Below are 13,650 nucleotides of genomic sequence, written 5' to 3' on the forward strand. Positions count from 1 at the left end.
CTGTCTCCAATATAAATCCACAGGCTAATAGTAAACCTGCGGCTCTAGCAGGCATGTGTTTTTGTAATAAAAAAGAGCAGTCAAACTCCACGCTGGGACGGGTGCTCAATGTGTAAAAGTGAAAACCCTCCTTCGGTGGTTCACGGCGCCGCCTGCAGGGAAGTGATGTTCACTCCCACACCGACATGGCTGCTGCTGTCAGGATGAGGACGTGGAGCTGTCCGACCAGAGGAGTTTTCTACCCTTGGGCAGTCCTTTTTTTAGTTGTACTCAGTACCATACATGCAGTCAATGCAGCGCCAGAGACGGGGCTTTGGAAAATCACAGTTGTAAATGTGAGTATTTTAGCGGAAACACTGGATAACGGCAGCACCGGTTAGCTAACGTTAGCTACATTAGCCTTGTTATGCTCGCTCGCTATGAGCTGCCAGTGTGGGTACAGTGTAATCCTTCCTGCGTTAATCGCGTTAACCACTCTTGACTAGGACTTCTTGTCCTTAATAGACATGGATAAAGTGTGCCTGCCGAAAGAGCAGAGTGTGTTGTTGGCTAATTAGCATGCACCTTATGGAGAAGGTTAGCCGTCGGCTAACTAGCTGGCTACAGTTTAGCTATGTTGTACAGCTGTCCAACGACTCTTTGTAGTTCAACTGAGTTCCCTCATCTCGGTCTGAGCTCCTTTTATCACCAACTTTCAACACATTATTGCTGTAATATACACGGATACACACCCTGAAAGTTGCATTACAATCAAGTGCTTGCACAGTGCAGTCGCTCCTCTTCTCTCTCAGTATTAAGACATAGCTCCCAGATTCAATCCAAGGAGAACTAGAAAGCCTCGATCAATAATTTAAGTATCGAGAAGTTTCAGATTCCTTCTTTTGCTGTCTCTGTTTCTAGTCGCACTATTAGGTGTGCAGGGTGCAACCTGGAGAGGTTACCAGTCTGTGACAGACCTGAGACAGACATTATGGACAGTATTAAAGTTTCTGATCCACCTGACCCGCAGGCCTTTTCTCTGCTTCACAAACACAGAGAGGGTTGCGTTCGAACCACTGACCGTACTAACCACTGAGCCCCCATCCCACCTCAATGACGAATCAGTTCAAACCTATTATAAACGAATGTATTAATCAATAAGAAAAACAATCTTTTTTTTTTTAATGATCCATCCTGCAGACCTCAATACCACTGCTGTTAAGAAAATCCATGTATAAAGACACAGACATTGAATTGAAAGGTAAGACATGGAAAAAGTGCTGATGACTCATTAAAGAATGGCTCCTTTTTGTCCCTTGTGCTTATCGTCTCCTCGTGTCCTCATCTTTTAGTTGTGCGTTTTGGCTGTCCTGAGGCGGTGACCTTCTCTATTCACTGGTATTTAACATACTACCCCTGTCACAATGAATTCAACAATATTGACGTAAGTACATAAGCTTAAATGCTAATCATCTGACGGTCTTGTCTATCTAGCCTTGAGTGTTTTGTGAAAGCTGAGTTGTGACTGTCATTGTCTGAAGGAAATGTATGGCAAAACACAGAGTCGTGGGGAGGGCCTGGATCCAAATCTCCTGGGACAAGGGGAGTTCATCGAACACAAACACAGCCCCATACCGTGTAACAATGGCCTGCACTCCTTATCAGTGCTCAAAGTAGGTTTGTGACATTGGTCACACACACGCATGCATCATGGCGTTTATTATCTCTCAGCATTCGGTAACTGTCTGTGTTTTTCAGAAAGCCAAGGCAGAGCCACGTCCAGTCAGTCCACCTGTTAAGAGCGAAGTGCCTGTAAGAAAACATAAATACTCTTTATTTTTAGTAGAATAGTGTAAGTTAAAGTAGGCAAAGATGTAAGAAAAAGATATTCCTGAAAAGTAACAATAAACAGAACCTGACAGCATTCAGAGTCTTTGTTTAGTGTGTTTCTTTACACGGCTTGCACAAACATAGTATTCATTTTTTTTAAATTGGTGATAAACACTGCACCACTTTTGTGATACTGCAGGATGAAAAAGACCCCAAATGGATTACTGAGGAATATGACAGCAACAGCAGTGTAAATATCCAAGACAACGTCATAGCCACCACGTGGAAGGACGGGCCGTACCTGCTGGTTGTTAAGATTGTGTCCAGTAAACCGGAAGCCAACTGGAATTTAACGGGTGAGATATGTTTCATGTGCAACTAAAATGTTGTGTGACTGGCTTAGAGGAACCTCAACACCCTGTATTCATGTACTCTGCATAGAAATAGAATACAGTTGAAAGCATGAGTCGGTTGGTTGGTGGTGCATGAATGTGCAGAATTTACTTCCCTAATCACAACCAGAAAAAAAAATACTGTTAACGTGTTGTGAATATTGGTTTAATGTTTGGGTTTTATTTTGCAGTTAACGTGGCGATGAAAGGCGCCCATGGCTACATTTCTGTCACAGAATGGCCTCTCATGATTGTAAGTACATGACTTTATGTGATTTATGTTGCATGAACATGAATTTACCCTTTTACAAAATATATGTACATTATGATTCTTTCCTAGCTATTATGGGGGGGGGGTTGTAATAGATGCTGTTTTTGGTTTGTGCATCTTAGTAGTGATGCAATGGAGTCAAAAGATTTTGTTTCATAAACTCAAGAGCAACATGTGATCCTAGCAAATCACGCTGAAGCTGTACAAGTAGTCCGCACTCTGTGGGGGGAAAATAAAAAAGATGTTGGATGACTGCTTCCATATGTGTTTATACACTAACCCCTCACTGTCTGTTTGTAGTTCTACATGGTCATGTGCATGGTGTACATCTTCTACGCCCTGCTGTGGTTTATCTGGGCAGCGTGCTACTGGAAGGATCTGCTGAGGATCCAGTTCTGGATAGCGGGGGTCATATTCCTCGGCATGGTGGAAAAAGCTGTCTTTTGTGCCGAATATGAAAACACCAACGCTGTAGGCTCTGCCTGTGAGTGTCTCCAGGTCATCGTTACCATTGAGATCGTAAAATGTTTTGCAAGTGTGATTTGTTCACCCGTCTCTGTTGCCTTCAGCTCCAGGCTTGTTGATCTTCGCCGAGCTGGTCTCTGCCCTCAAGAGGACTTTGGCTCGATTGCTCGTCATCATCGTCAGCCTGGGCTATGGCATTGTAAAGTATGTCACCGTGTATTTGAGCACAAAGCTGCTACTTGAAACCACAAATTATTGTACAAACGGGCGATTCACTTTTTATATTTTCTCTTTGTCTGTATAATTTCAGGCCTCGACTCGGGCAAGTAATGCACCGAGTTGTCGGGCTTGGAATCCTCTACTTTTCCTTCGCTAGCATTGAAGGTGTCCTGAGGATTACTGGGGTGAGTAGGAGCTCAGTCAATGCAGATGTCAACAATAACATATGACACAAAACCTGTTGAGTCGTAACGTTATGTTACATTAGTTATGCCACTTAACAAAGCTCAAACTGTGTGCATCACATTGTGTGACATTAATAGTTCACTATGTTCTGAATCGGTGTGATGTTTACTTGCATATTAAATGCTGTGTAACTCCTTCATGGGGTTCTCTAGGGTCATAAGTGGACTAGATTGCACCCCCATCACTGGAACCTTAGGGGAACATGAGAGTGTTGTTAATAGGACATCCTGTCACGGCATCGGTTGTGTAGTCTGGTGGAGAAAACGATGAGTCTGATGGTATTTATCACAGATAATATTCAATCAGCAGAATTCATTTCACTTTGATTTGGTCAAAATTAAAGTGAGTTCCATGTATCCGTCATAATGGGACTGTGTCAGATCTAAATACAATTCTAACGTTAAGATATGCTGCATCAAGTTTACTGTACATTTGTAGACTGTGCAGCTGTCTTGTAGGCAATGAGAGTTCAATGAGTGGTAAAATAAACCTACAAATGTACACGATTTATCAATTCTCTGTAAGCATTCCTCTGTTGCCTTATTTGCAGCAACACTGTTGCTTTTTTCTGTGCAACACTCAGCTAGTGTTAGTTGGCAAATTCGCTGATAAAAACTGAACTTGATAAAGTATCTGAATCGAGTCATTGATAAGTAATTAAGAATTAGTATTAAAGTTGTGGTTTGTTGTCGGATTGTGATTTGAAGTAAAACTGACGTCACAATTTGTGTATTTTCTTGATTTGTTGGGGCTCCAAAAATCAAGGGTCGAGACAATGGCCCCGCTCTCATTACAGCAATTGTTCTGGCTGTTTTTGACTCCTGCGCCATCTGGTTCATATCCTTTCAGCATCAATAATGAATGGTTATTATACCCTCATGTAACAACAAAGTGGACATATTTGTTAACTAACTGAGCCCAAGGGACTGGGTTTTCTTGCTTCTTGGTTTGTATTATTGGTAGTTTCGTCTTTGCGTTTTGGTGAATGATTCTATAATTTACTGGCCTTGCTGTCGTCTTTCTCCTCTTCCTTGTGCCCTTTGGTCCTGCTTTGTCCTCCCGTCTAGGCAAAAGACTCTGACTTGGCCCTGCTGGCCAACATTCCCCTGGCTCTGCTTGACTCCTCTCTATGCTGGTGGATATCCTTTAGTGCACCCACAACCTTTCCCTGTGTGGTCCCCCTCTGCTCCTCACCTCCTTCACACGAGCCCAAATTAGAGCCCTTTCCCATGATTAGCAGTGAAAGAGCACTTAAAGTACAAGTTAGCAGAGAGAGACATACAGCACTGCATTCATCATTCATCCTCCACTGAAAGTTCTAACAACCTTTTTTTTTCTGGTTGATATTTAACTGCTCTTAAAATCCTCCATTCTCACCGCTTCTTTTCTTGTACAATCGGTGACATCAGACGCTATGTTTCTATTAATGGACGGTCTTAGCCTGAGTTGGTATAGAAGCCATTGATGTGCATGCCTACCCACCTCCCTTTACAGGTGTTCCTGTTTAAAGAATGTATAAAGTGCACTACTAGGGTGGGCAATATGGATAAAATGCTCTATTGTAACGTCTTTTAAAATTTGAACATAGCACATTTTCTGCAACATCAATTGAAAAATTGTTAATTAAAAAAACAATATTATTATATTACTATTATTTCTATCTCTTCACAGTATACATTGTCATATTGCCCAATCTTAAGTAGCACTTTGACAAAGACTTATTTTTTTAGACAATAAGTAAATGGCTCGTAAAATCAAAAAATACTGTTTACATATATTTCAGTTGTCCACATTATTAAGTAAACCTAGTTAGGAGTGTGTTGACACTTACTTTATTCTAAAGGTAAAGAGAGATAGTGTGTGTACTCATGTAAAGGTTATAAGGGCCCATTGACCATTTGTAATATAGCTTCCACGTGTTTACCTTGACTGCCACTAACATCTTCGTCAGCCTGGCTCAAACCATCAAGACTCTGAAGCTGAGGAAAAACCCCGTCAAGTTGTCTCTGTACAGGCACTTTACAAACACACTTATATTCGCTGTCATTGGTGAGTGGTACGACTACACTTTCAATCGTAATATTGAAAATCAGCATTCATGATTTCTAGATATTTGTATTGTTATCCATACACAAGTCCTGATTAGTTGTCTCAAACGTTGCCCTCAGCTTCCATCATTTTCATGGGTTGGATAGCAAAGAAATTCCGGCTTGCAGATTGCCAGTCTGTGAGTATGGTTCGGCACATTCATCAGCAGTTGCGTTAAAAATTAATAGATTAACATTTGATTGATTATTGGCCCTCTTGTTGTGTGTAAAGGATTGGATTGAGCTGTGGGTGGAAGATGCCTTCTGGAGGTTCCTGTTCTCCGTCATTCTGTTCGTCATAATGTTTTTATGGAGACCGTCTGCAAACAACCAAAGGCAAGCAGTGCATTGGGGACTGTTGAATTCACCAACATGAATTGACAGGGTTCGTACGGTCATGGAAAACCTGGAAAAGTCATGGAATTTTAAAATGGTTATTGGAAAGAAAAAAAAATCCCAAAAGTCATGGAAATGTGTTGTATTCATATATTCATGTCGTTCATTTACGGTGAGTTGTCAGCCAGCGTTTCTCAGATTGGAGTGAGACGAGGAGAAAAGGTGATGTCGTGATCTTCACAATAGAACATCTTTGATGTGACATGTCTTGGCCAATCAGCGTTCAGATGTCTACAGCGTCTTCATTTCCCTCCGTTACAGTTTAAGTTACGTCATGTTCCGTTAAAGTTCGGACTTGCTGGGTTAAGTTAACGTCCACTGCATGCGGAACTTTGTCGACTGTTGACGTTCATCATTATCGCGATTTAGAAGGAAAAAAACGTAACGTGATTAAACATGCAGCCCTCTCATCACACTGTACACACCGTTCACTGTAATGACCACAGCCAGTGTACTAACAGTCCCAACAGTCCCACGTTGCTCTCAAGAACCCTGAAGTGATGAGAGGGTTAAGGTGCCTGTACCTTCATTTCAGCGGGTTGCTAATACAGAGGAGTGTATAGATCACAGCTATTATTTTACTCTTGATAAACTACCTTAGCCAGGGTAGATTATCATTTTCATTTAAATAATTGAACTGGATTGAATGCATATTAATTGCAAATAGAAGATAGGCCACAATTCCAACAGCTGTACAGTAACAGTGGGAGTTAATATTAAGCCATACAGTAACAGGGTTCAATGAATAATTTGTACTACAAAAGGGAAAGCAATATGTGCACTAGCTGGATGCTAATACCTACTAAAGCTCTTATTGATGTGTCAGTGTTATGAATGCCTGTCAACCAGAGTATATTTATAAATGTTTATTCTTTTAATCAAACTATTGTCTCTCATTCGTTTGTGTCATTTAAGGTATACTGTATGCTTTGGAATTCTCATTGTTAGTTTAAATACTACATTTTCTCACTTTTTCATGTATACACCGAGATTTCACAAAATGTTTGGTCATGGAAATTTGGTTTAGAGTCATGGAAAAGTCATGGAAATCCATTGGTCAAAATGTGTATGAACCCTGATTGAACTGAACCCTTTTGTTGTTAATCTATCAGTCTCTCATGTCCACAGGTATGCTTTCACACCTCTCATTGATGACTCCGACGATGAGGAGATTGAGGAATTCGTCGCCTCTACAAACCTTGGTACGATAAGATCATGGGAGCGCAAACCTTTATCCAGTACACTGCAAACATTTGGAGTGTCTACTAGTGCTTTCATACTCATTTAATATTTCTTTCCTACGTCTTTTTTTCTTCACAGCTGATGGTATAAAGTTGAGAACATCTAAAAGTGAGACGAATGGGACAGTGAAGCCTACAGAAAAAAAAACAGTGAGTAACACAACTGCACTCTTGGTTTGGAATATTTCAGTGTTGATTAGTGTAATTCAGTACGGTTTATTAAAAATAAATGGCAAAAAAGTAGCAAAGGCAGCTGTACAAGTGTCCCGTATTTCAGCAGATGGCAGTATTTACACTTATTCACACTTTTTTTCCCCCCACTTTTACAGGAGGAAGACTTGAAGTGGGTGGAGGATAACATTCCTAGCTCTCTTACGGATATGTAAGCATCCTATCAAATTCATATTTATGAATCCAGCAAGATGTTTTCATATAAGACACGTGTGAATCTAACCGAGTTTCTGTTTGTTGCTGCAGAGCTCTACCAGTCCTGCTCGACTCGGATGAGGTATGAATTACTTTACAATCTATATATATATATATATATATATATATATATATATATATATATATATATATATATATATATATATATATATATATATATATATATATATATATATATATATATATATATATATATATATATATATATATATATATATATATATATATATATATATATATATATATATATATATATATATATATATATATATATAATAACAGGATTCACACACCTTATTTCCTTTAACCAGAAACAGCTGGTCTACATATGTGGAGATGAGTAACTTTGTCCAAAAGCACCAAGAGAGAAACTCATTTTGGAGTTACTGTATCGGTGACGTAATGGGGACTGACTTCAGGACTCAGTGATGGGACCTGCAGTCAATACGTTTTTGTTCTTGCTGACTGTTCACCAATTGTCCAATCATAGCTTAGCAACTGAAACGAGGCACCACAGGCCTGTCACGCTTTGGATCTCTTCACTTGTGAAATGGTGTGCATGGCGCTGTAGTGAGAGCAACGCTCTGCACTTAAAAGAGTGACTGCACCCAGTCTTAACAAGTTGGCTCTCCCTGCCAACTAGTGGTGACAACATGCTCTTTCCACAGCCTGTGCTGCAGTGGTGTCTCGTGGCCCCTAACCCTACAGCACCATGCGATATCACAGCTGGGTGTGGTCATGAGTACAAGTAACTAGCTAGCTAGCTTCATCTTCTAAAATCTACCAGCAACCGTTGTACTTTTGTCTGCCTCCGTCTGAAATCAGGGACCCGTTGTTTAATAAATTACTAAGAATTTCGGGTGGTACAGTTATTGTGAACTGCACATGTGCTCAGCCAGAGTGGAAAGCTTGACAGGCGTAGCAAAAGTAACTAAGGGGGGGGGGAGTCAAATGGTTCATTGTGTCTGAATAACAACATGCAGTAACATTGGTGTTCAGGGGATTTCTTGACAGCCTGGACAAAAATGTTTAGTTTATATTTGCATGTTATTTCGCAGGAAATCATGACGACCAGATATGAGATGTCAAAGTTGGAGTGAGGCAAACGAGTTCCAGACATGGAGGGAGAAGATAGCAGCTGTCTCTGACTCTGCGTCTGCAGCAGGGTTTCCTCCAGGATCTCCAGTCGGGTGGTGGTGGTGGTGGTGGTGGTGGTGGAGTGCCGTTTACTGTTTTTAGGGCCTCTTCCCATACGGCTTCTACTTCGCAGGGTGGTCCAGGTCTCATTTCCTCAACTTGTCAAGAGCAAAGGACTCTACCAGAGGAAAACTGTCTTTTCACTGACCAACTGGCTCACCATTTCCCTGATTATGATCAGTTTTTGAGCCTTTCTTTCCAAAGAGAATTCTTCATTTTATATTAAGTGCTGTATTTATTTCTGTTCTGTTAATGAGAATTTATTTTATCAGAGAATTAAGAACAGTGGGCCTGATGCATGAACATACCCTCAAACATACATTAAGTGTCTTTTTGTGGGTATCTAGATTATTGGTTGGTTGTAATAAAACAAGATGCCTATTTATGATGGGGAACTAATTAAAAAGCCTTTTTACTCAGTAAATAACACCGAGAATGTTTTATCTAAGATCTTTTTGCAGCCATGGGAGGGAAACAGAATTTAATTTTAATTTGTTTAATTAATCCCAAACAGGATTTGTATTTATATATAAATATCTGAAGCACACTTATTTTTTGCCAACAAAAACAAATTCACACACACACACTTTGACTAGAACATTTTGCTCTTATGCACTTTGAAGTTCAAATCTTTGCCTACATGTAGTTCTTGTTTGAGGCCTAAACTGTTCAGGTGGTTGAGAACAACATGTATGAAAGTGGTGTTCATGTCTCTGGCATCCTCAGTACCGGTGTGAGGGGGAGGGAGGTGAAGCACAAACTATTTGAATTGAAATGTAGGTTCAGAAGTGTAGAATTTGGGGTTTGCAGTGATGATTTTAATCTTCTGTTTGTGGGTGGGCAGGTGTTTGAATTAGGGAGCAATATACTGTATGTATGTTAATCTGGAGTTCAGTAATTTCCTTATTTATTTGTGTTTCAAGTGTACTTATAAGTTGTTACAGTGTGTTCGTCCATGTTTACTCTAGAGTGTGTTTACAATGTGTGCTTCCATTTTCTTGATTGATTTGGACCCTGAACAGTTTCACAATGTGTTTGGTGAAACTGCAGCTTGTTTCTTATTGCTTTGCAGTGTTTGCTGGTAAAAAAAGAAATCATTGTGGTTCCGCAGACACCATGAAAACACGTCAAATACGTCTTAATATTTTTTTTTTTTCTGAAATAGGCTGCCCTGGTGTTTTTGTCAGTGTAGTTTTGGAGTTGGAACACTTTCGCTGTCTTCATGCGTGTTGTTCTGAGTAAATGTAACAGCAGGACTTGGGCCATCCCGTATGACATATTTGACAAGTCATATGGTTGGCATCAGCAAAAGCTGATCAGCCGGGTTTATAATGTCACTATTCTGTTTTTATGTTGGATGGAAACCTGGAGTGATTGTGCTTTTGGTGGCAAGCTGTCCTGTTATATAAAACTGCAGACACCTGCAGTGAACCTCGATTATTTGTACAGATGGGTATTGGCTGAATCCTGTTATTGCATAATTCCACAAGTAGAGCGGTGTCTGGATAATATGACTCCTCTTTTTCTCTCATGGGCGTCACAAAGACCTGGGCATAAACATTTCATACCAGCGGTTTTCTTCACTCTTCCTTCTCAGGAAGTGTGTCCACTCAGATTACATATTAATCTTCCACAGGAGACTGTTTGTTTCTTAGTCTATGATTTTCAGTATTAATTTGGAAATAAAAATACATATTTTACTCTGGTTGTGATTTTTGCTGCATTAGTTAAACAAATGTTACTCTGAAGCTGTCTTGTAAATACCAGATTCAAGAGGAAATGGGCTATTTGAGGAAAATTGTAAAAAATGATAATGAAACAGACAGTTTACATGAAGCCCACTTGTTGAAAATATAAGCCCTGAGTTTTCACTGTGACCAAGAACGCTGAAACAACAATAAATCTACCGGCAATCCAATGTATTTGTCATGTTGACAATACAAGTTGTTCTATGTAACCCAAACTGGTTAAACCTTTGACATTAGAGTGCCATTTTAAAATGACACTCTATTGTCCAACATGGACAGAACTTTATACCAGACGTTGGGTTTGTTTGTACCCTTTTCCATGAAAGAAGACAAACCTGTCATAGGCCTCTGCTGCAGTATTTGAATCTAAAATACCAATCAATAACAGCCAAAATACCTCAACTGCAACTGTGCAATTATGAAATCACTAATAAAACATCAGGATTTCGTTGTGGAGACAGACAGGAAAACATGGCCTCGTTTTAAGAACACCAGAGAGACCTGGTTTGTCCATCTGAGCAACCTGCTACCTTCATTTTGTCTCTTTGTTAACCAGTTTTCTTATCTATCTACTGTGCATGCTTTATATCTTAGTTGATAATAGGACTGAATCAAACAGTATGATATTTATCTACACCATGAAAAAAAGTGTCCTTTTATTACTCTATGGTAGATTTATAGGCCACTTTAAAGTCAGAGGCATTCATTCTGCTTTCCTATACCTTCACATTTATCCCACATGAAAGATGACCCACAGTCATGGACATGGATCCTGGACAGTAAAAGTACAGTAAAGTTCCTCTACAGTGCTTTTCTTTCTGGACTAGCCTACCAGTGACACACGTGACTCCTCTGTTTTGATGGAGAGCCATACGTAGATGTATAGTGGTTCAGCATTGGCACAGGAAACAGATCCTTACCAACACCAAAGACAGAGGACACAAAATCTATAGTAAACTAGTACGGCATCACTTCTTAAAGTTTCAAAAACACATTATCAAAAGCTTCGTCAAATTGGTATTTACTGCTGGCGTCTGTATATTTGTGTGTATCTATCAGTGGTGTATAAAGTACCCAAAAGCCATACTTGAGTAACAGTAAAGATACCTTACTGGAAAATGACTCCAGTAAAAGTAAAAGTCACCTATTAGAATACTACTTGAGTAAAAGTCTTAAAGTATCTGATATTTATTGTACTTAAGTATCAAAAGTAATTTTCTGATATTAAATGTACTTAAGTATTGAAAGTAAAAGTACAAGTAAATGCTGTTAATAAAAAAGCAAAGGGTCAGAATTTTGAGAATTATGAAGTTTATTCTTTTAAGTGCTGTGGCACCATGACCAAGGACATGGAGCTGTGTTGACAATAATTGGGTTGGCTGTGATCCATCCAGGAGCAACAATGTTCAACATAATATATTGTACATAAGTATACTTTTGCATCTACTATGAACTTATCATCATAATTCTCCGAAAAGCAATATGACACTATGAAGGAGTTGTAACAGTGCGTTTATAAGTATGCTCATTCCGACTAGAGGATGTAGAGGGCAAATGCATAATATTGTGTTCAGCAAAAATTATCCACTTGATGCATCAGGTCAGTGTTTTGAGAAAGGACACCTGCCTTGTAAACTCCTTTGGGCCTGATTTGAACACAATAGGCAAAGGTTTTGCTGAAGCTGAATCTGCAATTGGGCGACTGCTACCATCATAACTCCATCTGATCATCCACAAAATGACTCAAATATCAAAACATGATCAATACTAAAGCAGCACCGAAAGTAACAACCCAGTCATTACTGGAAACTGAAAAATGTCCTGTTCATCTTCAAAAGACAATTCTAATACAATGTAGCTTCTTTACATTCTATGTACAGAAGCTACATTCTATTAGAATGTAAAGAAGCTACAGTGTATAGAATGATTCTATTGAAGTTATTCCTTTTTTAAATGTTTTAGACGATCACTAATCACTTTAAAAGAGTGATTATAGCTGATTTAACTTACAGACATGAGATTGATCTTCTCATGTCACTCTCTTTATACAATGATATAAATTCATCCCCGTTTTATTGATATCTTACGAAAAGTTACTCCTCACTTTTCGTGCGTTTTTCCTGCAAAAGTCCAGCAACATGAGTCTGTTTTCGCTTGTTACACGCATACTGTCTTTTCAAAATAAACTTCCATCTTCACAGGAAACAACTAAGGTTTAGGCGATGAAACTACTTAGTTAGGTTTAGGAAAAGATCGTGGTTTGCGTTAAAATATCTACGGAAGTGGCGTTGCTTAAGTACGGAAGTCACGTCACAAATAAATCAACATTGGCTTCTCGTTTCACACACGGCACAAACTGCGGCCTCCTGGAGGAAACACCAGTGTTTGTTTGACCCATCCACCTCTCCTCATCCCACCCGTCCTGTGTGTGTTGTCGCTTGCTAGCTATAGCATGTAGCATCCTGGGAATCACTGGGAATCAAAACACCGCGGCTTTGAGAGCACTTGTTTTGCGCATTAACGTGATTAACCAATGATTTAACTTGCAAGCTAGGACCACTGATTCACCAAACCTGCTTGCTTGCAGTCTCTGTTCCACCACAGTCCCCGACGTTGGTCTCATGATTCATTTTGTTTCTAAAGATAGATTTGATTTTGTAGCGAGTAACGAAGGTTTCAGGGGAAATGTATCGGAGTAAAAGTATCATTTTTCTTTGCAAAATGTAGTAAAGTAAAAGTCAACAGAAATATAAATAGTAAAGTAAAGTACAGATATCCAAAAAAACGACTTAAGTACAGTAACGAAGTATTTCTACTTCGTTACTATACACCACTGGTATCTATGTGTGTTTCTGTTATTTTGTCCACTCCTTATGAATGGCGCACTAAAGTCACCAGAAGCACTAAGGAAGCTTCCACAGAGCCCCAAAGTCACTATGTTTCTGTGACTCCGACGTAAACCACACTATGTGCTGGCTTTGCTTCAAGGCCCTTACTGTATATTTTTATTGTTACTTTCCAGCAAATGGCTTGTGTTATGTAGCTCAGTGTTCTCCAATTGTCTCTGGCAATAAGTCCTGCCGCCTCAGAATGGATGAAACATGTGAACATCAAATAGCCCGAGCACAAGCC

General features: G+C 39.5%; 1 protein-coding gene across 4 annotated transcripts; it reads left to right on the top strand.

Annotated features, from left to right (window-relative positions):
* The first annotated feature begins 168 nt into the window (after positions 1-168).
* Positions 169-10,470, top strand: tmem87b (transmembrane protein 87B). 4 transcript variants are annotated; one of them, XM_076076763.1, is made up of 19 exons: positions 169-335; positions 1,180-1,240; positions 1,332-1,423; positions 1,521-1,652; positions 1,738-1,791; positions 2,009-2,165; positions 2,393-2,454; positions 2,773-2,956; positions 3,042-3,141; positions 3,248-3,341; positions 4,168-4,238; positions 5,342-5,451; positions 5,571-5,629; positions 5,722-5,825; positions 7,014-7,087; positions 7,206-7,276; positions 7,456-7,508; positions 7,604-7,634; positions 8,632-10,470. In XM_076076763.1, exons 1-19 carry the CDS (start codon positions 186-188, stop codon positions 8,671-8,673), a joined length of 1,701 nt encoding a protein of 566 aa, XP_075932878.1. In that variant the 5' UTR covers positions 169-185; the 3' UTR covers positions 8,674-10,470. The 4 variants fall into 4 exon arrangements, with proteins under 4 accessions (XP_075932878.1, XP_075932877.1, XP_075932879.1 ...); XM_076076762.1 differs by lacking the exon at positions 4,168-4,238 and adding an exon at positions 4,470-4,541 and having other exon boundaries at positions 5,343-5,451; XM_076076765.1 differs by lacking the exon at positions 4,168-4,238 and adding an exon at positions 4,470-4,541 and having other exon boundaries at positions 311-335; positions 1,332-1,377; positions 1,474-1,652; positions 5,343-5,451.
* Positions 10,471-13,650: the final 3,180 nt, after the last annotated feature.

Source organism: Anarhichas minor, unplaced genomic scaffold (genome assembly GCF_050575085.1).
Source record: "Anarhichas minor isolate MPS153535 unplaced genomic scaffold, ASM5057508v1 ptg000058l, whole genome shotgun sequence".
Lineage (NCBI taxonomy): Eukaryota > Metazoa > Chordata > Actinopteri > Perciformes > Anarhichadidae > Anarhichas > Anarhichas minor.